Source organism: Pseudonaja textilis, chromosome 1 (assembly GCF_049901715.1).
Source record: "Pseudonaja textilis isolate UNSWEBS1 chromosome 1, rPseTex1.2, whole genome shotgun sequence".
In the NCBI taxonomy this organism is placed as follows: Eukaryota; Metazoa; Chordata; class Lepidosauria; order Squamata; family Elapidae; genus Pseudonaja; species Pseudonaja textilis.
Genome location: NC_141990.1, coordinates 309,044,098 through 309,070,562, shown reverse-complemented (window position 1 = coordinate 309,070,562; position 26,465 = coordinate 309,044,098). Strand labels below are relative to the sequence as shown.

General features: G+C 37.8%; 1 protein-coding gene and 1 pseudogene across 2 annotated transcripts in view; both read right to left on the bottom strand.

Moving 5' to 3' along the window:
* Positions 1–324: 324 nt before the first annotated feature.
* The window catches only part of MROH2B (maestro heat like repeat family member 2B), a 60,574-nt gene continuing 34,433 nt past the window's right edge, over positions 325–26,465 (bottom strand). The window contains exons 25-43 of the mRNA XM_087932946.1: positions 23,743–23,822; positions 22,244–22,379; positions 21,016–21,111; positions 19,782–19,883; positions 17,618–17,741; positions 16,328–16,437; positions 15,509–15,661; positions 14,926–15,080; positions 14,210–14,372; positions 9,927–10,117; positions 9,589–9,726; positions 8,544–8,655; positions 7,162–7,308; positions 6,426–6,599; positions 5,728–5,883; positions 4,745–4,876; positions 2,737–2,842; positions 2,378–2,443; positions 325–700 (exon numbers count right to left, since the gene is read on the bottom strand). Coding sequence (XP_087789072.1) covers positions 486–700; positions 2,378–2,443; positions 2,737–2,842; positions 4,745–4,876; positions 5,728–5,883; positions 6,426–6,599; positions 7,162–7,308; positions 8,544–8,655; positions 9,589–9,726; positions 9,927–10,117; positions 14,210–14,372; positions 14,926–15,080; positions 15,509–15,661; positions 16,328–16,437; positions 17,618–17,741; positions 19,782–19,883; positions 21,016–21,111; positions 22,244–22,379; positions 23,743–23,822 — 2,556 coding nt within the window. The 3' untranslated portion in view covers positions 325–485. The remainder of the gene's footprint in view (positions 701–2,377; positions 2,444–2,736; positions 2,843–4,744; positions 4,877–5,727; positions 5,884–6,425; positions 6,600–7,161; positions 7,309–8,543; positions 8,656–9,588; positions 9,727–9,926; positions 10,118–14,209; positions 14,373–14,925; positions 15,081–15,508; positions 15,662–16,327; positions 16,438–17,617; positions 17,742–19,781; positions 19,884–21,015; positions 21,112–22,243; positions 22,380–23,742; positions 23,823–26,465) is intronic.
* Positions 24,503–25,235, bottom strand: LOC113435123 (ubiquitin-conjugating enzyme E2 L3 pseudogene; annotated as a pseudogene). The gene has a single exon (XR_015741229.1). The product of XR_015741229.1 is annotated as a ubiquitin-conjugating enzyme E2 L3 pseudogene (transcript).

The window sequence follows — 26,465 nt, the reverse complement described above, 5'->3', positions numbered from 1 at the left end:
ACCACTGATTGTTTTATTACATTTCTGTAGGAAAGTCTGATGTTACTCCCTTGACTTTTATTTCACCTGCATACATATATGGCCATAGCTGGTCTTCTATCAGGCATTTTGGTCCCATTTCACTTGCCAATGTATGGTGTGATAGCTTTAACTATTCTATTTTTGCTGTTGTAAATCTCAACCTTCTGCTTCTTTTTTCTTTTGACAACTCAACGACTGTTGCCAGCTTTTCCTGCAGAGTCTTAAAAATGTATGGAAAACAAGTAAAAAAAAAACCCTAAAATAGTTTTAGGGAGCTAAAGCAAAAACCAGCATTTGTGACATGGCTTCTTTTATTGTATTTATTACAAAAGCAGAAAGGGACAGTGAGTGGAAAACAGAGTGGGAAAGTGCTTAGTATTTACCAATTAAACAAACAAAGGGAGTAATTTATTCATCTTGATGTTATGGTCATACTCACAGGAGAAAAATTACTCACACAAGTCCTAGGCTGGCGTGGTATCTAAAGTTGCTTCAAGCTGACTTACAGAAGATAGATTAGATTTTTGGATTCCATTACTTCTACTGACAGAGGATTCTGTTGTAGATAGATCTTCTCCCCACTTTTGGATGATATAAGCTTCTACAGTGGCACTCACCTGGAACACATCTAAATGTTCATTGAAACCATAGCTCGCATTTTTCTGAAGCCTCACAAGAGCTGAAAGAAGGAACAGGTGAATGGTATCAATGGAACAGATCTTCAACAATGTTAGAAATATGGCAAATATTTGTTCTATCTTAAGTTGACATGTCAACTCTTCCATCTTGCATTGAACAAGCATTGAACATTTAAGGCTGAAAAATTCTCTTGTTGGCTTCATGAAAACTTTATTTATTTATTTATTCATTTATTTAATTTACACGGACATTTTTCATATAGCACTTAGCAGTAGCACCTAGACTTATAAACCACTTCTTAGTGCTTTACAGCACACTGTAAGTGATTTACAGAGTGAGCAGATTGCCCCCAACAATCTGGGTTCTCATTTTACCTTGAAAGGATGAAAGACTGAGTCAGCCTTGAGGTGATCGGGATTGAACTCCTGCAGTGAGCAGAGTTAGCCTGCTATACTGCATTTTAACCACTGCAACACCATGGCTCTTATATACACACAGACTGATTCAGACAGTCAGACAAAAGCTTTTCACTTATATCACTCATGAGAAGAGATCCCAGAAAATAATTGCTCAGGTTTAAAAGAGCAACCACATTATTTATAGTATGTCTTTTAAAATCTCTGACTGAGGAGACCAAAGGATTATTTAGATGTGGTCTTATCCTCCAGATAACAAATGAGCCCATCAAATTTTCTAGGAAGTATGAATATTGGTTATGACTAAACCTAAATGGACAAATTACAGTGACTCCTATTCTAAAATATTGATTGTACCATTTTGCTACTCCAAACACTTGGCCAGAGATCAAGGTTTAATTCTGAGTGGACCTGGGCCAAGGTTGTCCGCATTTTGCAACATTATGCAAGTCTGTCATTTGCCCATGAGGTTCCTGATTTGCTTTTACCATCCACATCACAAAAAATTGGAACTGGCTCAAAATAATATCTTGAGATATTAATTTATTTAATGTTATATAATTTGCATATTGCCCAACTTCCAGCGACTCTGAGTTTTGAGCATTGTATTGATGCTGATAATCACTGCCCATGTCTGAGAAAAAACACACATGCTTTAAGAACTAAATGTATGAAGGTCTCAAAAAATTCAGGTCTATGCCAAACATCAAGGTGATTCATTTTTTTCCTATAATTATAACTGCCTATAAAAATGCCTAGTTTAATTAAAAGAAGGACTAGGGGTGATATGATAGCAGTCTTCCAATGCCTAAGGGGCTGCCACAAAGAGGAGGGGGTCAACTTATTCTCCAAGGACCTGAAGGCAGGACAGAAGCAGGAAACCATATCATTTCAGACAAGTGGTTGTCCAATCTCTTCTTAAAAGCTCCCAGTGTTGGAGCATCCACTCCAGAATGACTTCTGGAGGCAAGTCATTCCACTGATTAATTCTTCTGTCAGGAAATGTCTCCTTAGTTCTAGGTAGGTTCTCTCCTTGATTAGTTTCCGTCCATTTTAAGAAGAGATTGGACAACCACTTGTCTGAAATGATAGAGTTTCCTGCTCCAGCAGGGGATTGAACTAGAAGACTTCTAAGACCTCCCATCCAACTCTGTTATTGTGTTAATTGGACAAAACTTTCTTGAACAGATCTTAATGCTGCTCTCCTTGGAAACCATAAACTCAGGTGTGTATTTGTTTTTAATTTATTCAAGGGATTTGTTTATTTGTTTTTTTATTTATTATTTATTTATTTTGCTTACAAGTCAGCAGAACTTGCTTTATAGGCTCATCCAGGTCTGTTATCTGCATGCTTTCCAGAATGATTTCTGAAGGGAAGGAGAAAAGGAAGGGAAATAAATTTTGAATATATTTCAGTCTTTTAAAACATGTAAGATGTACAATCATGCCACCAATCTGTGAGACTCTTTTTTCCCCTTTAGGATCTTAATCATAAACCTGCATGGGAGAATTGTTGAAATAAGCCAATAGCACATATTTTTTAAAATGTGGTCGCCTAAAATCTCTCACACTGTGACACATCCAATTTTTGTCACTCGATTTCTCCTTCTACTGATTTTATGAAGTTTAATTAATCTCCTTACCAGGCCTTGTCTCTTACCTGTTAATTCAAGAGCTCTAATCTGGATCTCTTCGCAGTTGCTTTGGAAATAGACTATTGTCTTTTTCAACAGTTCTCTCTTCATTTCTGGGCTGGTATTTTCAACCTAAATTTTACCAAGAATAATATTGCATTTTATTTATTGCAGCAACAAAGGCCAACATAAAGTTGAAACATGAAGTCTTTCTTTACTGAAGCCATGGTTAAACATATCCCACTATGGTGTTACCATATTTTTCTCAGCTATGTTATTCTTATAACTTTTTATAACTATATTCCATAAATCACATTTTTAAACAGATCTTCCATTACTAAATATTTCTCTTTTAAAAATATATATATGACATAAATGTATTTGTTTATTTATCAATCACATATCTATACTGCCCATCTCACCTAAGTTATTCTAGGTGGTTTACTAATCATATAATATACTTATATTGATTGATAGGACTCGATGTAGAATATCGATATATATTTCTAACCCTAACTGCTGTATTCTCCAGGACTCTTAATTTTCAGATAGTAATTCTCAAACTTTTCCTATTTTCTTATTAAAAAGTGTGTGGTGACTTATACCTTACCATGGAACAGATTGTCTCATACCAGATTACTGCATTTGCAGTTCTGGCCAATCCACTTCAATGGAGACTATATTACTCTATTTGGCAGTAAGGTTAAAATAAAAATGTCATATCAGCAAGTATGTCAGCATTCCAAGTAATGTACCCATAGAAAAGAGAACTGTGAGGCAGGCAAGTTCCTCAAAGGACAATTTATTGCAAACATCTTATTGGCATAATTAGTGAAAGCCGATTCTAAATTAGCCTTGGCTTTCACCTAATTAAATGTAAAAGTTTCCCCTTTCCCCTCAAGTCACTGGTCATGCTGTCCAATCCAGTTGCTGGCTGGTTGCTTGGTTACTTCGCTTCTCCTCTGGCCAGCCACCTGTGTGAATGTCCTTGGTTCCCCCAGGAAAACATTATTGTTTTGGCTATCAGACCCCATATACCTATTTCTGTCCTCCCTCTCTTGTGTGGCAACCCTGAAGCCTCCAAGATGGCCTCAGCCAGGTTCACTTCAGGGTTGACAAAGTACAGATGATAATTATGCAAATATTTATTTGTTTTGGAGATTTGATCTGAGTATGATCTGATTGACTCTCCAAATTAAATTAATCCACTCAATAATTTTGAATGCTTTTGCGATAGGCAAAGACATTATTTGCTCCAGTCAATTTTGAAAATCAAATCAGCAGCCCTTCAGATACTTTAAGACAGCTATTACATCTCACTAAAGTGTTCTCAGTTTCATGGTCAAGATAGCCAACACCTCCAACTGACATTTCTGTTGATGAAACCTGCAATTGAATTTGTAGCTACTATACATCACATTTTTGGTTCATGATCAGATTGTGATTCATCTATTGCTAACCAATATAAACCCCACAAACATTCTCTACTCATGCTGTTGATGGTTCCTACCAAATGGAAGAGCTAGCATTTGCCCTGTTAAGTTCATTTTACACATACTAGTTTCTGTCCATTGTTCCTGCTGGTTAAGAACTACTGAATCTTGTCAATGAGATTCTATGATGTTTGCTATCTTCTACCCATTGCATCATTTCCATTATATTTGATGTAATTACTTAACCAATGAAAAGGTACGTTAAACCTATGAGAAAGACGTAATATATTTGTTTGCTTCTAGTTTCCCTATCCTCTCATCAAAAAATCAGATTTCCAAAATCAGATTTTTCTATGGAGATTCTGAAAGAGACTAAATGAGGTCCTGTTTGGGCTGGCCCACCCTTGCTGTATAGTATTGGTAAATGTTTCTTTTACTTTTAAGTGGATAAAGTGAGACATTATTTTGTAATTCCACAAAAAAGTGGCAAGCATATCGAAGTAAAGAAACTGTTTTCAGTATAGATTTGTTGAATGACCATACCAACTCAAAAACTACCCTGTTTTTAGAGTATGCTAATTCAAGTGTATCTCTCTCTTACCATCTGCCTGCATACATGAGCATGTAGATTTGGAAGCGTTAAATTAGTGGTACGGTAAAGTTCTTCAATATAGATTCTTAGTTTCCTTCTCACTAAAAATGTCACACACTGCAGAAAAGCAGTCCTGCATGCCTGAAAAAGATAGTGATATTCTTATACAAATCATGTGTAATTGTAGCAAGCATTTAAAATTATGAATAACTTGTTATTTGTCAAACTTAGATACAATCTTATTCTCAGAGTGACTCTTGTTCGGTATTCTGTACAGCACAACTCTTATGTTAACTCACTACTTCTCCTCAATCTAGTTCAACAGTTTCAGAATATATTCTTCAGGGTCAGGGAAGACTGAGTGGTGCTGGCTTTTGAAAAAGAAAAAAACTACAAACTTCCAGGACTACGTTCTTTTTAACCCCAATACTTTCAAGTCTTCATTGAAGCTTCAAGAATAGTACAGTTTAATTACTGTGTTCATACAGCTAAACAAACCATAATTGGCTTAACCATGATTTTACTGATAACTAAAGCTGAATTGCACAACAAGGTCAGCCATAAAATACCAGTTGCAAGGGAGCAATAATATGATGGGGTTATATCTCCATGTGCTGCTTATGTGCCATGTGGGAGCTCATGGTTGAGCACAATACAATCAAAATGCAGGACTGAAATGAGTCCTGGCCTGAATTAGCAGGGCAAACTTGGCAAGTTTAAGACTCGTGGATTTCAACACCCAGAATTCCTGAGCTAACATGACTGGAGGAGGAATTCTGGGAGTTGAAGTCCACAAGTCTTAAAGCTGTCAATTTGAAGACTCCTGTAGCAGGGCGTTGCTATGATTGACAGGGGTAGGAAGTAGGACTGGAACAGAGCCACACTGAGGTGAGTCACAATCAAAGTCTATGTAGCCTTCAATGATTTAACAAAATTTTTAGTCCTTTTCATGTTCAAAGATTATCAAATACAAAATTTACTCTGGAACTTGCCTCAGATACTCTGGGGTTCGGATCACGCTGGTGTATTAGAAGGGACACCAAATTCCTTCTGGCTTGGATAGTAAAAAATCTTTTGTATCTAAACTTTGTCCAAGCAGCCAGGATGCCAAAGAGACATAGTGCAGCCTCACGCAAGTCAGCATTGTCCTATAACCAGAAAAAAGACATATTTTTCCATACGCTTAGACTTTCTGGTTTGTAATATTTCTGCAGAATATACATTGAAAAACTTAAATTGTGGTATTTGTTACCATAGTAACAGTTGATAACAGATGGCTTCAAATGGGAATTAGATCCATTCATGAAGGGTATAATTGCAATAGTGCAATTATGAAATATTACTTTGAATTTAGCAGTCCTAGTACCCTCCCCTTTAATGATAATGAACTTTCTTCTGTGTACATCAATGCGTAGGAAAACAGTTTGTTGTGTAGAGGGCTGAAACATCAATTAAGCTAAGTAGGGCCTTAGATATTTGCTCCCAAATCCTACTAAGATGGCACTGCTGCTTGGGCTTTATCCTATGTATGCTGAGCAATTTGTGAGAAACAATTTTCAGCACGTTTTAAGCCTGTTATTTGTTAAGACTGAAAAAAACAACCTCCTTAGGACCATACCTAGTAATATACTGGGTAGAGGTCTTGGCCCTCTCAGCAATTCCTAAACAGGGAGCTCTATCCTTTGCTTACATCTGTCAAGTATGATGTGGTCTTCAGAGAAATGTCCTTAAATAGGAAACCCACATCTTTCCCCTTCAGGCGTGGAAAAATCAGAGCAAGCAACCTGAGACTTTCCAGAACCAATTTTTCATCATACAAAGCTCCAATGAGGACAGCTACAATGGTCCTCTTCTGTCCTTTCACCTGTACAGGTAAGAAGACAATAGTGAGTACACCCATAGAAAAAGATTTTACAGCACATTTGTGAGATCTATCAAGACAGACACTATAATCAGGTTGATATTGTATATCAGGGGTTTTCAAACTTGACAGCTTTAAGACTTGTGGACTTCAACTCCCAAAATTCCTCCTCCAGTCATGTTAGCTCAGGAATTCTGGGAGTTGAAGTCCACAAGTCTTAAACTTGTCAAGTTTGAAGACCCTTATTGTATATCATACTAAACCATGATTTGTTTAGTTTATTGAATAACTATAGTTGCTTGAGTTCACTGTTCCAAACTGTGATTTCCAAATCACAGTGGTTGAATTTAAATCACATGCTTGCGTCATCAGCTGTGCAATCTATATAGCATGAATCCTGTTCATATGCAGGCAATAACATTGAATGAACACCTTCCATGCCCATTTTTCCTAGTCAACAGTCCAGTGACTGATTCTAGATCTCCTTCACTGAATGGGCAAGAGTGTGTGCCTGCCTTCAACATATTTCACGCATTTTCTATAACCTCAACAGGCAAGACTTGACCTTGTCAGAAGCCATGAGGAGAAGGTTCCCAAGACTGCGGATTGCCATCTGACGGATGCTAGGATCCCAGTCTCCTGCTCTTAGCATCATGGTTGGAAGGAAAGATTTTATCTGCAGTTTTTCTACCAAGATGGGATCTTGAATCACCTGCAGTAAGTCAATGTGTTTCATATTATGCTCTAACATCAAATTATTTCATTTTTTTCCAGTTCATCTACCCATAGGGCAATTAACAATTAACAGGCTAGGATGAAATATAAATCAGTCAAAACTGATAAAACCCACTACTCTAATATTATTGATAGTGCAATTTTAGGTTTGGTTGAAGAGAAAAGTCTGAACTCCTTATCAAAAAACAGAATATATGGGGCAGAGTACAAGCTAAGGCCTAATACATGCCACCAAGTTTTGGTCAGTTTACTGTTGAATGTTGGTCACTTTCCTGCTAAAGGTTGGAAGAGTTGAGGTCATAGAGTCATATGGCTGGAATGGATCTTCTAGTCCAACACCCTACTCAAGGCAGGAGACCTTACATCATTCTGGACAAATGGTTGTTCAGTCTATTCTTGAAAACCTCCAGTGATGAAGCATGCACAACTCAAGCTGTTTCGTGGATTAATTGTTCTCATTGTCATGAAATTTCTTCTTAGTTCTAGATTGGATTTCTCTTTGTTAAACTTCCACCCATTGCTTCTTGTCATGCCTTTTGGTGCTTTGGAGAATAAGATGACCTTGTCTTGTCTGTGACAGCCCCTTAAATACTGGAAGGCAACTATCATGTCATCCCTAATTCTTCTCATTAGGCTAGACATCTTTTAATCATTCATTGTGCAATTTACCCTCCAGATTCCTTATCATCTTTGTTGCTCTTTTCTGTACACTTTCTAGGGTCTCAGCATCTTTTTTGTATCATAGTGACCATAAATAAAATAAGACAAAATGAAAATGATAAAAAATAATTAATAAATATTACATTGATAATTAGAGACTTCCTCCTCTAATATCCATGTTTAAAATGGTGAGGAAAAAGTGGTTTCACCCTTTTCTGTGGGCCTTCAAAGTTGTGGAGAAAATATGTAGGTGATTTATTTATTGTACACCATTTGTATAAATTATTAACAACATTTAAATTAAAAAAAATAATAATTTGTCTATATTTGCATAATGGTTGTTTTTTTAATGACTGTTTTATATTGTTGTTTTATTTTAATGTTGCATGCTGCCCAGAGTCACTTCATGTGAGATGGGTGGCTACATAAATTTGATAACTAACTGAATGAATGAATGAATGAATGAATGAATAAAAAAATTAAAGGGCCCCTCTCATGGTAACTTGTCTCCAACCCTTTAAGGCTGTCAGCATTCTGGGTCCTAAGCCTTACTTCTGTCAAGAACGCAGTTCCTGTTAGTCGGAGCTTCTGGGAATCTGAATTTATCCATGGTAGGATATTCTGGATAGTTTTGTAGTGAAGAAGTCTACTCTGAAACAAACAACTGAAAGACAGAGAAAGACTGATTTAGTGATATGGGCCAAGTTCAAAAATGGAATTCACTTAGTCCAAAGCAGCATCATATGTGACAAGACCTCTCCCTGGAAGAATTAGATTACTACCCCTTGTTTATTTGGCTGCATGTCTCTTGCCTTGCAGCTTTCCTTCCTTTCTGTCAAACTTATTTACTACTTGCAACTCAACTGTAGCGCCAGCACCATGTTCACCTCCTACCAGGAGGTATTCTGCAGAACTCAGTTTCCCAGGATATGCAAATGGTATGCATGTGCTGTATTATTTTTTTATATTCACTAATACAGGAACAGAATGAAGACCAGTTGGACAGAAGAGGGAAAACAAAAGTTGGATGATGATGTGGCTACCCTCTTTACTTTTCTTTCATTGTAATGGAAGGAAGGAGATCGTGGTGGTTGGGAAAGAAGATATTTCTGTAAGCAAACAACCAAAGTCAGAGAGCACCAAAGTATGTATGTATCTCTCTGTGTCTTTGTCTCTCTCTCTGTTTGTCTGTCTCTATCACACACACACGCACCCTTTCTCTCTCATCTCCATCCATCTACCTCTATATCTACATCTATATCTGTCATCTATCTACATCATATATATCTATGGTATATCATCTATCCACCCATCTATCCTTATCAAATAGGAAGGTTATAGTTAAAATAACTCGAGATTTTTATTTAAAGATTTTTGTTGTAGCTAAAGTTTTCCTTTAAATATTGGGGGAAGAATGCAAGACAAATTATGCTATTGAGTCAGAGCAAGGCTTATATAATTCAGCACCAGTTTGCCAGTGTCCATAAGAAGCAAACGAATTAACTCACTCTTTCAGCTGTGCTTTCCCAAAATGGTATAAAGAGGTATATTGTCCCTATATTTAAAGGCATTAGGCAATCACTGACAATTCTCTTACCGTATTAGCAGGCAGACACCTTCCTGATGGGTTTTAGGATCTCTGAGTAATGCCCAGATATTCACTTCTCTGATTTCTGCCAATGATGGGTCACAGGTGAGTTTTAATACTAGAGCCTTCAGGCTTGACACAGAAAGTCTGTCCAAGAAAAAGAACATCACCCTAGAATATCAAAACCTCCATCCCACTCTGCTTGCGTGTTAAGAGTGACCTTTAATAATAGCAGTTTATGTCTTTCATGGTCATAGAAAATCTCTGATGGAAGCAACTTTACTTTATAAGAAGTTCTCTTTCCACTATTAAAAGAAAAGATGAGCTGTTCAGAGAGGAAGGCTTACCTGCAGGGGTTGCCTTCAGACAGTTGTTGTTCTCTTAGAAACAGCTTCCGTCGGCCTTCAGATAAAGGCATCTTTTGCCCCAAAGTTGTGCTGACCTGCCATAGCAGAGCACAAAAGAGCTCTGGGAACACCTGTTGGAGGACTTCTTTCACTTGCAGAACAGAAAGGATTTCATAGATGGCACAGGTGGCCTGGGAAAAAAAAGAAGAGAGGGCTGAAATCTGGAATTTTCTTTTCAACCCTTGAGAAAGCAAAACAAATAGTGGAAGATAAAAATTAATGTAATGGACATTTGGGCTTTGTGAGAACACTTCCCCAGTCATATGGTTCATTAAATTGTGGTTTTCTCAAAACTTGTTCCAGGCAATATAAGACAGACATTTTTTGTTTCCAGTGCTATTGAGAGGAAAATTTGTGAACTGCAGGGGCTAATTCTTCACAGCACCCTTTATTTTTTATTTTTTAGTATTTGTTTGATTTGTCAATCATTTACAAGATACAGGTATAAGAATAAATACAGTTTTGAATACATGAGACAGATACTTATAAGAAAAATAAAAAAACAATAGGACAGGGACAGTAGGCATGATTGGTGCACTTATGCACACCCCCTATAGGCTTCTTAGGAAGTGGGTGAGGTCAATAGTAGACAGTCTAAGGTTAAAGTTTTTGGGGTTTGGGGAAGAAACTACAGAGTCTGATAGAGTATTCTAAACATTGACCACTCTGCTGCTGAAGTCGTATTTTCTGCAGTCAAGTTTGGTGCGGTTAACCTTGAGTTTGTATCTATTGTGTGCTCTTGTATTGTTATGATTAAAGCTGAAGTATTCATTTGCAGGTAGGACATTGCAATGTATGATTTTATATACTGTACTATATTTAGATTGGACCAGAGGTGGCGTAGTTCTAGATTTTCTAGGTCCAGAGTTTCAAGTCTGGGGGCATAAGGTATTCTGCAATGAGTAGAGGAGTGGAGAACTCTTCTTGTGAAATATTTCTGGACTTTTTCAATTGTGTTAATATCAGATACATGATATGGGTTTCAGACTGATGAGCTGTATTCAAGTATAGGTCTAGCAAATGTTTTGTATGCTCTAGTTAGGAGTGTGATATTACCAGAGAAGAAGCTAGGTAGGATTAGATTAACAACTCTTAATGCCTTTTTGGCTATGTAGATACAGTGGGCTCTATCACTTAGATCATTTGAGATGAGTACTCCAAGGTCCTTGACAAAGTTTGGATCCTCAACAAGGTCTTGACTATTTAGCTTGTATTTTATTTTCTGATTTTTTCTGCCAATATGTAAGACCGAGCATTTATTTGTTGAGATTTGAAGTTGCCATTTGATTGACCATTCTGATACATAGTCACGGTCTTTTTGGAGGGTACTAGTATTGTCTGTGGTGTTGAATAGCTTTACATCATCAGCGAAGAGAACGCAGTTACTTTTAATATGATCACAGAGGTCATTTATATAGAGTAGGAAGAGAGTTGGTCCTAAAACACTGCCTTGGGGGACACCACTATTGACACATACAGAATTTGATAGGACACTCCCAATTTTGACCATTTGTTGTCTGTTTGACAGGAATGCTTCTATCCAGTTATGTAGGTGTCCAGAGATACCATAAGATTTTAGTTTTAGGAGTAGTTTGTCGTGTCCCACTGAATCAAAGGCTTTACAGAAGTCCATGTAGATTGCGTCTATTGCTTTGCCCTGATCGAGTTGTGTAGTACATATGTTTTTGCAGTGTAAGAGTTGCAGATTACAGGATAGTTTTTTTCTGAAACCAAATTGTTTATTAGAGAGTAGGTTGTTCGTCTCTAAGTGGAGGATAATGGATTGGTTAATAATTGATTCCATGACGCAGGTGACGCAGCATAAGGAGATTGGTCTGCAATTTTCAAGTAGGCTGGGGTCTCCCTTTTTGAAGATGGGGATGACCATGGCTTGTGACCATAGTTTTGGCAAGGAGCTGGTCCTGAAAGTTTTTTCAAAGGTTATGCTTAGAGGTTTGGCTATGGCAGTGGATAGCTTTTTTAAGAAGTAGGCACATATTTTGTCCGGTCCAATAGATAGGGATGGTTTTAGATTGCACAGTGCTTTTTCAACAATGTCTTCTGTAAAATCGATATGTATTAGATCATTGTAGTTGTCTGTGGTTTGACTGGAAGTACTGGGCATGATCCATTGCTGTTTACAAATACTGAACCAAAGAAACTGTTAAAGAGGTTTGCTTTGATGGTGTCATCGTTGCAGTCTTTTCCATTAGGTCCTTTCAGGGGTGGCATGGACCTTGAGCGGCATGGTCCTTTCAGAGGTGGCATGGACCTTGACCTAGTTTGTTGTTTACAAAATTGTAGAAAGCACGCGTGGAATTTGTGTGTAGAAGGTTTTCCTCTTGTTTGATGTGATAATTGGTGCATTCAGTTTTTATCTGCTGGCATAGATTTTTGTATTGGCTTTTGAAGTTCTCAATGTGACCAGATTTGTTTTTTCACCAAAGTGAAATTGGATTGAAGCTTCTTTATTGTTATGGGTAATCTGTTTTTCCTGGTTTTGGGAGTTGTTATTGGGACATATAGTTTGATGGCTCTTTTGATTTCTAGTAAGAATATGTTGTAATGGTCTTCAACAGTATTGCATCCAGTGAATAGAAATTGCCAATCAAGGGAAGAGAGATTGTTGATTATAAGATCACAGCTGCCCTTTTGAAGTTATAATTGGGGATTTTGTCATTGTGATGATTTTTGTGTGGACGTATGTTGAGACAAAAGTCAATCATGTTGTGGTCACTGTTGGAAAAGGGTTCTTTAATTTGTATTCTGTAAATTGAATTCAAACTATTGCAGAAGATGAGATCAAGGCTAGTATTGTTGGTTACTATTTGTTCCAGTCCCAGATTTGTTACAACATTGTAGAAGGTTGAATGTATGGGTTCAGTTGTACATTCGTTTAGGGTCCAGTTAATATGAGGTAGATTGAAGTCACCAAGAAAGATAAAAGCATGTGGGCAGGATGCTGCCCATGTTAGTAGTGTATTTAGCTTGTTTACATGTTCGATGTCATAATCAGGGGCTCTGTAACATAGTAAGAACCGAAATGTGATATTTAAGGTCAGTTAACAGATAATGGTCTCAGGAAGAGCAAGCTCTTGGGTAACTTGGATGTTTTTTAGATGTAAGTGTATTTTCTAAGTGTACAGATTCACAAACAAGCCACAGACTCAAGAAATAGAGATAGTGCCTTGGATTGGTAGTTAAAGGTCAGCTTTTTGTCCCCAAAGTACTGCGTTGTGGTCAGACTCAGTAACACTGGAACTGTGTGGTAGTTTATCTCCATTCTTGGGACACTAAATTTTGAAAAACACTTTGATTTATCCATGTTTTTATTCTATTTATATCCCCCCTTTCACTAAAACAAATTAAGAGCAGGTAAGAATAACAAAGAAAAGTAAAATTTTAATAAAGAACAAAGGTATAAAAACAATAAAGTACAGAAAAGCAGAAACAATATTTATCATGATAGATGCCCAATAAAACAGATAGCGAGCCTAATGACAAAATGTGATAAAGGCTGTGTGAGCCACACTTCTTGAGAGAAGAGAGTTCCACAAAATTCATGACCCTGCCAAACATAACTCATATTTATATCTTTAAAACATTAAATGTTAAATTATTGAACAGAAGGAGAATGATTGGGGGAAATGCAGGATGCAGTTTCAATATTCCTGATAAGAGTTGTGAACACGTTGGCATTTTTAGATTAAGAGTTAGGACACCCTGCCATTTCTCTTTTACAGCACCACAATAGACGTTTTTAAAAACTGGTGTTATTTGCAGAAATAGAACTTCTCCTATTTATTTATTTATTACATTTATATAGCTGCCCATCTTTCAACCAACTTTTGTGCCTTCTGTACATTTCTTCCCATATCCTTGCCTGAGAACATTTGTTAGCATTGATTGATGGAAACTAATCAACAAAAGTATTTTTGTTTTAACACTGTTCTTTGGAGCTTGAGAGTGTTAGTAAACTGACTACCCAGATGGGACCCCATGCTCAGCTGTGATGATTCAACCTCCTTCAGCAGCCACATCGTTTATCTCCATTTTTCTAGGAATCACTCAGAATAAAAGAACTTCCATTACAAAAAAACCTCCAGTTCTCCAATGTTTATGCTGTTCAGAACACCCAGAAAATAATTCAAACTCTCTCCCTAATGTCTTCTTGAAAAGATTCACAGAAAAAAACCCACTAAATTTGCTTATTCCTCTCTTACTTTGAGGGGATCTTCTTCTGCAAATTCCACAATATCTTCATTTGTGAAGTGCAAAATTGTTCCGGAATCTGTGGGCTTTATTATTCTGCTTGCTAGCTTTGGAAGGATGAGTAAGGCCAGGGATGCATCTCTACCCAGAGATCTCCAAAGTTCACCTGTCTCACTAAAATTCAGCAAGACAAAAGGACAGCATCATCTGATAAGCTTTGCAGCAATTCAATAAATACAATATGCATTGTCAACACCTATATATGAAGTAGCAAGTAATTTAAGGCAGAATGCATAGTGCCACTTATTTGCATATTTCAGTTTTGATGCTAGTGAATATTCACAAGATTGATAGCAACCCCTGACACAAAATACACATCTCAGTCTTAAGCACATGAGTTATGGCATGTATGCAACAAACAGATTCCTCCACACCCCTCCCTTTATTTAGGAAAAAGTAAAGGTCAGTCAGATGTCGATGTACAAGATTGGCATTGCCTGATAGGTTAATATAATCTAAATATTCAAAAACAGTGATTACATTTCCCCAGTATTTTCTCTCCCCTGGGAATCTAGTTACAAAGAATCTAGTTAAGGTCAAAGGTTAATTACTTACCCCTTTAAACTCCACTAACTTAAATCCAAAGTTTCCCTCTTTTCGTGGAGACATAAAGAGGTCACCTTCTCAAACAACCATGGATGGAACTGATTTAAATTTGGTCACATACCTATCCATTGGAAGGCGCCGGCACAGCAGGCTGCTAAACACAGCATCCAAATGGAAATGGGCTACAATGGACAAGGCATCCATGAGAAACTGTCTCAAGTCATCCTGCTTGATGATAGGCAGGTGACTGTAGAATACATCTAGGACTGCTGAGATCTAGAAGGAGCAACATAGATACCTGCACTCCCATTTGTTAAGCACATCAAATAATAATTGCAAGTGGCTCTTGCCTGCTATTTAATCTCTTCTGTAGGAATTTCTAACGCAGTCTGAAAATTGTATACAGCTCTAGAGCAACAATTTCCTACTTCTGTTATAACTACTTAACTGCAATTCTTAGAAAGTGTATATAAATGTAAGCGTATCTTGTCTTAACCATCTTTAATAGGAAATACTTGGTGACACATAAATAGATATGTCAGAATCTGCCTACCAAATCTCCATCCCAGGAGAAAAATCCTGCTCTACCCACTGGGCACTTGTCTTCCTAAAATATGTTAGAAATAACTCCTGGACACTAGAAATGTCCACCTACTCTATGTGAAGCAAAGGTTTAAAAGCTCCATCTTGTGACAAAGAATCACCTTTCCTTCCATTGCATTTCCACAATCTTGAAGGATGGTTAGAAGCCAGTGACCAGCAGCAATGGCACACATTTTGTTTCCAGATACTAAAACTTCCAGGATGCTCTCGACAAAATCAAGGCCTTGATCTGGTGGAAAATAAGCACTGACCACCTGTCAACATACCAGAAATAGATGAAATGATAAGAAATCCATAGCTCATCAGTTGGTTCATGCTTTATTTGCTTGTTTATACAATTTACACCTTGTTACAGTTGGAAATGTTTGTGTGATATATCCAAAATTGCACACCCATAATATAAACGAAAATAACAATTAGCCCAATTAAACAAAATCAACCCCATCTAATTAATCAATAAAAATAACAAGATTGTGCAGTTTAATTTCTGAGAATGTTTTACAGAACAGTCCTCAGCATCTTCTTGAATGCAATCAGGTAGCAAACTAATATGATTTGCACAGTAAGAGCTACTGAGAACCAGTTATGGCCTCAGTTTCCTTTACTTTCCTAAAGAGGGACCAAGGACAGTTTTTCTCAGTCATCAAATAGGTTGTGTTTAGAAAGTGTAGCTTGATGGGCCTTTCCTGATTCTTATCATTCCCTTCCAAAGATGAAGAAAGATTTCAGCTTTAAGTACTGCTTTGATCTATGGTGTACCCAAAATATTGAAAGGGAAGGAGGAAGGAAGACAGTGAGAGATAGATGGTAGAAAGGAATTACCCAGGTTTGTGTATAGAAACCAGATAGCATTTTACTCAGTATCCTGCCCCCCTCCGCCCTCCCAGAAGAGAAATCCTGGTAGCCCAAACCACAATCACCTTGGCCATTTTGGAAGATGCCCTGAGAAGATCCCCAAAAACCTCTGTCTGTAGATTAGCATAAGCAGATTCCATTTCTTTGTCTTCCACATACGTAGCTTGTGACCTAGCTGAGAGAAGGAAGAGAAGAATATTTGAACCATTTTCTGACAAATTCAGCTCCTGCTAGGTATACTTTATTAAATATAAGACTAAATATTGTTTGGGTTTTGAGTGATTATTACTTGTTAGGCAGAATCTTCAACTAACATTCCCTCAGGAGTCATAGGTTGTGTTTTGGGATTTCCAGCAGAGATCTTCTAGAATGATCCAGCCTCTCAGATGAAAAGAGGAACTTGTGTCAAAACTATTTTATCTAAAGACTGTTTGACTTTTTCTGAAGACTCACGTTGAAAGAGAGAGAACTGATGCTTAACAAGAAAAGGAGACTTGAGGAAGCAAAGTCTCCATCACTGAAGATCTGATCTGACCAGTTTCTTTGCAGGTCTCTTGACTTCCATGTTTTGATTTGCATATATATATATATTTGCTTAAAGGCATACAGTTCACCATTCCTTGTCAATGCAACTCTAAAGGCAACAGGATCAGGACTGCTGGCTGAGAAGATATGGGAGGCTTAGAACATTAATATTTGTTTAATTTATATTTATTTATTTGTTTGTTTGTTTATTTAGAAAATTTATAGTCACCTACCCGCTCATGGCAACTGTAGGTGGCTTACAAACAATAAAAACACAGTATAGAAAAAATTGAAAATTATTTAAAATAAATAAAAACAATAACCACCCACCCAAACCAAACCAACCCAGCAACAGCACAAAGTCAAACAAACCATTTGATGGTTCCCTCACACTCTGGGCTCCTCAGGCCCTCTGAAGACTTGGTTTGGTCAGTGGGCCTGGGGATTCCAGAGTTTGAGGGAGCCCATCAAATGGCTTTTTTGACTGCGTGTTGTCACCAAGGATGGTAGGGGAGTGGGTTATCATTTTTTATTTTATTTATTCATTTATTTTAATTTTCTATACTGTTTTTATTGTTTGTAAGCCACCTAGAGTTGCTGTGAGTAGGTGACTGTATAAATTTCATAAATAAATATAAATTGAGCAAACTGAATGTTCTAAGCCTCCCATATTTTTTCAGCCAAAAGTCCTGATCCTACTGCCCTTAGAGTGATGTTGATGAGGTAAGTGATCAATTGTATGCCTTTGGTTCATTGGTCCTTAGGCCTTTGGTTCTTGCAAAGGAGCGCAAACAAAGCTTGAAGACCCTCTACTCATTTCACATCCTTACCTTGTATATGAATGAGGCAGGTAATGCATTGGGCAGCCCACTGGCGGCATTGGATGGAATTGTCACAGGTGTATGGAGCTAGGAATGCGACTCGGGACCCAAATTGTTGAAAATTTTCTCTCTCCTGCCAAAGGAGGAGGAGAGAAAAAAAAGGAAATAAGGAAAAATTGTTTTAAAATAAAGTGGGGAAAAATCAGACTATTTGAAAAATTGCCCTTCTCCCAAATAACCTACATTCATGTACAATAAAATGTGAGATAAACTGTGATTAAAACACCAACTGTTATGCCTCTCCATATCCTTCCATCCTTGATTCTGCCATCTTGCTTCTACAACATATACTGCTTTGTGGATTGCCTTTTATTTTTTAAACTTCTTAGCACTCTTTTTTTAGTTCCACAGAATCAAGTTTTTTGTCTTCTGCTTTATTTCAGTCTATTCACTTGCATAGTATCCCATTCCTGTGGTTCTAATTTGTGTGTCTGAGCAATAGAGTGTTGACTCTAGATGATGGCTTAGACAAATCCATGCAGTTTTCTTGGCAAGGTTTCAGATGTGGTTTGCCATTACCTGCTTCCAGGGCTGAGAGGAACTGACCAGCATAAAGTCACTTTTGTGCCTAAAGTAGGACTAGAACTCACATTCTCCTGCTGTCTGGTGTTTTTATCCATTACACCACACTACCTCTCACATCGTGATATATTTAACTTCTGCCACAATCTTTGCTATGCTTACGAAGTCATCAGGAATTATATTTGAATCAAGGGAATCCTTATTTTTTACCCAGTTTATAAAATGGCCTTCCGAGAAGAGCAAATGAGAGACCTGTGTCGCCAACATTTAGAAGCTGCCTGAAATCATACATTTTATCAAGACTTTTTGAAATAAGTTGTGAGATGTACTGGCTTTATTGGTTAATTTTACTTGCTTATGTGTGATGACACAAGGTGGGATACAAAACAAACACAATCACAGAAAACAAGTGAAGCCCCTTTTATTCCTTCACTTTGCTTTCAAGCTCCAAATATCTTTGATGAAGACAAAAAAACTCCCACACAGTTACACGAAGAAGGAAAAAACCAACACAAACCAGGCAAGATAAGGGCTGGAGGATGTCCACAGATAACACACACTGGGAAGGACACTAAACTCAGAGAGGAACTATAAACTAGAGATATTTACATGCTTTGTTTCCAGCGTTCACCAGTACACAGGTTCATTCTCTTATTCAGTTGTCACAGCTGCAACCCATGAAGAGGATCAAGGCCCTCTCCTCCCAAGTAGACCACATCTCTCCCTTATCCTCTCCTCCCTGCGTGCCCTAGGATGGATAGGGATGGGCCTGGGCCCTCCTCTGACTGTTCAGCCGGCCTTTACCCTTCCCCAGCCTCTTCCACAACCTCCAGAGCCACACTTCCACTCTGTTGGCTGTTCCTCCTCTCCCTCAGAGTCAGTCTCCACCAGGGGCATGACATTATGACTCTGTTACTGATCTAATGGGATTGTTTTGACATTGCTGAATTTTATTTGGTATTATCTACAGCAAGCTGCTGTAAAACAGAACACATTGATGTGTATATTTTTTAACAGACCCAATAAATAAAAATTAAAATGTGGCAGCACACTTTGATTGGAGATTTGGCTAACTGAAGTCAATTGTAACATTTGGTATTGCTTGAGACTGGCACACAAATTTCTTCTTTGATTGGATATTTTTCAGTCCTGAAATTCTCCCCTGCCCAGGCAGAGCATGACACCTGATTCCCAGGCCAAGAGAGGTTGACTGTCCTTAGGCACCTTTGCCCATCAATCCAACTCATGCAAGCAATGCCATTTTTCTTCAAGCACATAGTATAAAGTAGTACCTATGCGCATATGTATAACTTAACCAAACATTTATTCTAAACATAGGCTTTTTAATGTTTCTCTCATCCTGGTTAATGCTCAAGCCAATTTAAGATAAACACCCAAACACTAGTTGAACACTAGGATAGAGCATACTGAACATAAACTTATGTTTATTCTATAAGAATAAACCAGTATGCTCTATCCTAGTGTTCAACTAGTCTTGTATTGTACAACTGTACAGTATTGGATTCTAATATAGGCTCCAGATGAATGAGGCCTCGCAGTTTGCTGGCAAGGAGAAGAGTAGAAAACTCACAGGGAGATGAACCTTTTCCTGAAATGCAACAAGGGCATGGAAAATAGCTTGCAAAGCCCGCTCTCTGCTCCATTCTGTTTCAGTGAACCAAGGGTCTATGAGCTGTTGATCAAGCAAGGAGATAGGAAGGATGATATCAGCATCATAGGTTTTTCCAGTAATTTTAATAATTATTTCGTTCCATTTTTAAATTCAGGTTTTCTCACATTGCTATCTAGAGAGGCAGACCTTTTATGAGGAAGGATCATGTATAGTTAATAAAGAAAAAAAAACCCATTCACTTCTGCTAGATACTCTGCATGAAATGAGATATGGAAAACCTCCAACTGGAGACAATAGAATGCTTCCTCCAAGCTTTCTAATTTTTTTCCTATCTTGGCTATGGGAACATGTGCTTTCTTGGTGGGGGAGAGAATTAAGGGGTAGACATTAGGGATAGAGGTCTGAGTAGATTATCGGGATAACAATAACAACAACAACAACAATAAATCTAGTATTTTCTATCAGGCTTTAAAAAAAATAAAAGCACTGATATGTGGAGAAAACTATTTGCATTGGAATATTGTTGGGCAATAGGCAATGATGCAATATGTAAGGATAACGCTCATGTAGCTTTTCAAGTTTTTGCAACAATTGTCTGACAGATTTAATGAGGATTGAGTGAAGAAATAGTCTTTCAAATGTGGTATGGATTGCATTTCATGAAACATGTCATGCTTGAGGACTAACATTTGTCTGCACATATAAAAATGTTAGCCTCATTGCAAATGTTGTGTTTATTGGGATAACATCAGATTGCTATTTTTATATTATTTGTGTCTCTAATTGAATGTAAGAATGGATACTAGTCACTGTGATGGCCTTAACAGATTGAGTAACGCAGGAACAATTTCTTACTTTTATTGCAAATATTTATACCTTGCTTTCCTGCCAGGAAATGTTTAAATCAGATGTAAAAATTTATAATGAATACACCAGTCTTCAAGTCACCCATTGTGTGGTATTCTGACAGCTAGTTTTTCATGGAAGTTGTCTTGCCCTAATTATTTTATCCCTTTTATCATGCTATTACAGAGTTGAATTCAGTGCCCAGCTGCAGTAGTATGAACCTTTTGTATACAGAATGTGATGAAATCCTAACTGAAAATCAACAAAACAGAAAATATGCAATGGTTGAGCAACTAAACTGGCTGCAATTTCCAGATTACCTAATGCCAGCAAATACATTACTCACCTGGAACATCTCATCCATTAGCTCGGATGTTGGGTGTTCCTCAACCATGCTCTTCACAAGTTTCCCAAAAGCACCCATTGAATCAGTATAGAGGGACTAAAAACACAATGCAAATGGTGAGGTCTAAGAGCCAAATTAGATATAACATTAGGAGATCCATCACAGGATAATTCTCTTTGATTAGCCATAATCACTTATTTATTTTCAAACTTTATTAATGGTTCTGGAAAAGAGGGGTCTCTGCCTAGGGGAGGGTTCTGGCCTTGTTTTGAGGTCCCTTTTCAAAGTTCCTATATTTGTCCTGCATTATTTTCTGCTGAGAAAATAGTTTTTTCCACTCAGAATTATCCCTCCAAGAATTATGTATTCTCCTAAAGAAAAGACACTGATTCTTCTCTCCAGTAGGAAGACACATCAGCCAGGCAAGTTTATGTGTGAACCTGCATTGGAATCTGTTCTTTACAAATACACACTCATACACACATGTACTCTCCATCCATTTGCTCATCCATCAATCCATCTCCCAAAATCTAAATATTTTTGAAAAAAATGTGGAATTAGTCAAACTCTGAATAGAAAGGCAATTTTGAAAAGATTATGGGGGTCATTGCTGCTCTCTGAACTTGGTTGTTTTCGTGTAGATGTTTCATTACCAAAGTAGGTAATATCATCAGTGCTGGTAGTGAGTGGGGTTAAGCTTACAGTAAACAACAGCCCAATCAAGGAACCACCAAGACCATGCCCACCAATATTGACAGGGCAAGCCACTAATATATAAAATGAGAGCAAATCCCATTTCCCTACTAGTACAGATGATTTACCTAGTTTGGTAATGAAACGTTTACAAGAAAAACCAGCAAGCTCAGAGAGCACCAAGGACCCTGCAATTCAATCCTAAACTACAAATATTCTATCAGTAAAATAATCTATATTAGTGTTTCCACATTGATGCCATTCCTAGATATGTTAACCATCTCTAATAACTTAGCCAGATGATTAGGAATGATACAATTTAGAAATGCACGGGAAGGACATGATTGGACTGGATATGACATTGATATCTTTTATGGTAAGAATCAGATCGTTTTGTTCGATCTCAAAGCAGAGAGTTTAATTAAACCAGCATTCTATACCAGGCAGTGGCGAGCTGGAGATTTTTTTTCCCCTACAAAATCATTAGCAGACTAGAAAAAGAAAAGTTTCTAGAGGAAAAACTCCCTCCAGTTACCTCAATATATAAAGCATCCCTTTCTGTCTCTCCTTTTTCTTTCAGCTGCTCCAGTGGATGGAGGGGAAACAAACTTTTGATGCTTTGATCGAGGAGATTGCGAATGTCCTCCATGTTCAAGGATGGCTTCAATTTGCTACCCGTAGAAAGATGGGCTAAGAGGTCATGTATTAAAGCTGAAGGCTAAAAATCAGCCCTTAATAGAATGGTAATTTGAACTGTCATCTGAACAACGAATAAGACAAAACTTGGGAATTTGCAGGGCACACCATAAAGGAATTCCATGTTCCTTTTTTTTTTTTTTCTATGCTCTGATTTGCATTGATTTGCTGGGAGATAATCAAAATATTTTGTTGAAAGATGGGAGAACTATATTACCACCTCACATCATCCAAGAGGAAATAAAGGTTAGTGATAGAACTTGGGAGGGCATTGTATGAAAATAAATTAGTATTATAGGGATTTATTGGACATTGGAAAGGGAGCAGCTTTTCAGAGAATTGTAGATTTGCAAACGATTGCTTAAGGAGGTATGTGTGAATCTGAACAATAAAATATAGGTAGTCCTTGACTTACAACAGTTCATTTAGTGACTGTTCCAAGTTACAATGGCACTGACAAAAGTGAAATAGACCACTGAAGCATCTTCATGATCATGTGATCAAAATTCAATAATAATAACATTTATATACCGCTTCACAGTGCTTTACAGCCCTCTCTAAGTGGTTTACAGAGTCAGCCTTTTGCCCCCAATAATCTGGATCCTCATTTTACCCACCTCAGAAGGATGGAAGGCCGAGTCATCCTTGAGCCTGGTGAGATTCAAACTGGCAAATTGCAAGCAGCCAGCGGTCACCAGAAGCAGCCTGCAATACTGTATTCTAACCACTGAGCCACCACAGCTCTTATGCTTGGCAACTGGTTCATATTTATGATAGTTGCAGATAGATATGCATGTGGTCACTTTTTGTAACCTTCTGACAAGAAAAGTCAATGGAGAAGCCAGATTCTCTTAATGACTGAACAACTGCAGTGATTCAATTAACAATTGTGGCAAGAAAGGTCATCAAAAAGGACAAAACTCATTTAACAAATGTCTTGCTCTGCAACAGAAATTTTGGACTCAATTGTAAGTGGAAGTCAAGGACTACCTGTTTTGTGGATTGTGGGAGGTTAGTCAAGGTAAATGTCTGGTTTTGATCTATTATTATCCCTTTGATCTTTCTATGGACTCCCTGTTACAAAACATTTCATTAACCAAACACTAGACCACCCTTCCTCAGATGAGTTGTAACCATACCTCCTGAATTCCCACCCATTTGTCAGCTGGGGATTCTAAGAGTTGCAATCCCAGTGTGTTTAGGAGATGCCCAATTTTAGGCAAGGTTGGTCTATGCTTTTTGGTATAAAATCTCTTAAGTCACAAATGTGGAATCTGGCATGAAATAAAATATTTACTATATAGCCATATAGACCTTCCAAGGACTAGAAATATCTACCTCAAGAATGCCATGGCAATAATGGCTTTGGGACGAAGGGGCGTTGCCAAAGAATCCAGTGGTTCTTCTCTAATGAAGTCCTGAACATAGAAGAGCATACATAAGACAAAAAGAATGAAAAGTACAGCATGGGAAAAGAAATTTGCAAAAAACCCAATGAATTATGGCAGCATTCCTACAGTTGAATGGCCTTTGGGCAGAATGCTGCAGCAGTGATGTTGGAAAATTCTGGGAATTGAAGTCCCCATATCTGAGACTGCCAGAAGTTACACTCCATAAAGCTAGCCAATGAGTTACTTTGAATATTATAAACATCTATGCAAGGAAGAAGAAGATACATGTAATTTTCTGGAGCAACTAGTCTCTTAAAAGTGAACTTACAGCATTTGTCTAAATATATCATAAAGACAAATTCTGGAGCAAGAGCACAATTCTGCCAGTTTGAATAAAATCTGGTTGTGCTCATTTCGGGTCAATGCCCTATGATTTAAAAAAGAAAATCCTTTTATAATCTTTGCACTGGGTTTATTTTTAAAGTAAGGCAATGGAAGAACCGATACAAATGAATATTTGTAGATTTACTTAAAGCTTGCAGAAGGAGTAAAAGCACAGAAGTAAAAGCACCACCAAAAACATAACTGTAAAAGACAGACCAAAAATAAAAGTTAAAATAAGCAAAAAAAAAAAAAAATAGCAAGAGAACACCTGTCTGATCTTGATGAAAACAAATCACCAGGGCCTGATGGATTACATCCCAGAGTTTTAGAACATCTTAAATTTTTAATCCTTTCTTTACAGATTACCTAGACCACTTTTGATTAAGAAACGGTAGAAAGTTAGTTTAACAGCCACAAGTTAACACCAAGAGGTGACCCTTGTCAATTTCCATAGAGAGTCCTGCTTTTTGGGTGTGTCTGAAATGCACTTCTTCAGCTCTTCTATCACACATTGCTGACATCAACTCGGTCAGGTGTATTTTTTGTTGTTGTTGTTGTTTTTGTTTTGTTGTGTTTTGTTTTTGTTGTCGTTGTTGTTGTTTTTAGTCCACTGGTCGTTTTTCACCATATTTCTTTGTAAACTCTTCAGCATTCTTACAGAATTTTTTACAGTCCTTAGAGTATTCTTCGGCTAAGTCGGCTTGAAGGGGGTGCTCTGGTTGGGGGTCGTTCACCAGTGCTATGAGGGACTGGATTACTTGATCAGTTTTGGTGGCTGGTTTCCAGTTTTCAGCACTAATTACTGGCAGACAAACCTGCCCCTTTTCATCGATGTTAGGGTGATAGATTTTCGTTTTAAATGTGATCTTGGGAGGTGTGAATGGATACTCTGCAGGAAAGTTGATTTCAATTCTGAACGCCCCCTTGTCGTATGGAGGGTTGTCGGGAACAATAAGCCCTTGCCAAGTCAATAAGTTAGCTTCGTCCACCTGGATATTACGGAAATTCTTCATTCCACATTTGCGGATTTCTTCAAGCTCCTTTGGGCTGATGAATGGGGGGTGTGGGGGGGGGGCAGGCAAAGCATCCCAGCTGGGCCTCCTCTTCGGGCCCCCACTTCACCCAAAGCCGCTTTCATAACGTACATCCCAGAGTTTTAAAGGAGCTGGCAGAGGTCATCTCAGAACCACTGCACCATCTTTCAAAAATCCTGGAACACCGGGGAACTACCAGAGGACTGGAAAAGAGCTGATGTGGTTCCCATCTTCAAAAAAGGGAAAAAAAAACAGACCCAGGAAACTATAGACCAATCAGCCTAACATAAATACCCAGGAAGATACTGGAAAAGATAATAAAAAAAACAAAACAGATCTGCCAACATCTAGAAACAAGTAAAGTAATAACTAGCAGTCAGCACGGGTTTGTTAAAAACAGATCATGCCAAACCAATCTTATTTCATTCTTCAACACAGTGACTAAAGTAGTAGACCAGCAAAATACTGTGGACATAATATATTTAGATTTCAGCAAGGCATTCGACAAAGTAGACCACAACCTACTTCTTAGTAAGCTAGAAAAAAGTGAATAGATAGCACCATCACTAGATGGTTTTGCAACTGGCTGGCAAACTGTATTCAACGAGTAGTCCTTAATGGGTCTAAGTCTACATGGAGGGAAGTAAGCAGTGGGGTGCCACAAGGTTTTGTCTTAGGCCCAGTACTCTTCAATATCTTCATTAATGTCTTAGATGAGGGAATAGAAAGGGAACTTACCAAATTTGCAGATGATACTAAGCTGGCAGGAATCGCTAACACCCAGGAAGATAGGCTCAAGATCCAGATGGATCTTGACAGACTAGAATACTGGGCCATATCTAATGAAATGAAATTCAATGTAGAGAAAAGTAAAGTCCTACACTTACGCAAGAAAAACCAAAAGTACACATATAGACTGGGTGAAACCAGGATCAATAGCAGTAGCTGTAAGAGGGATCTTGGAGTCTTAGTGGACAACCAGCTAAATATGAGCCAGCAGTGTGCAGCAGCCACCAAAAAAGCTAATGCAATCCTAAATTGTATTAACAGAGGGATACAATCAAGAACAAGGGAAGTACTAATACCACTCTATAAAGTCTTAGTAAGACCACACCTAGAGTACTGCATTCAGTTTTGTTCACCACAAAAGATGTTGAGACTCTAGTAAAAGTACAGAAAAGAGCAACCAGGATGATTAGGGGACTGGAAGCTAAAACATACAATGAACGGTATCAGGAACTGGGCTTGGCTA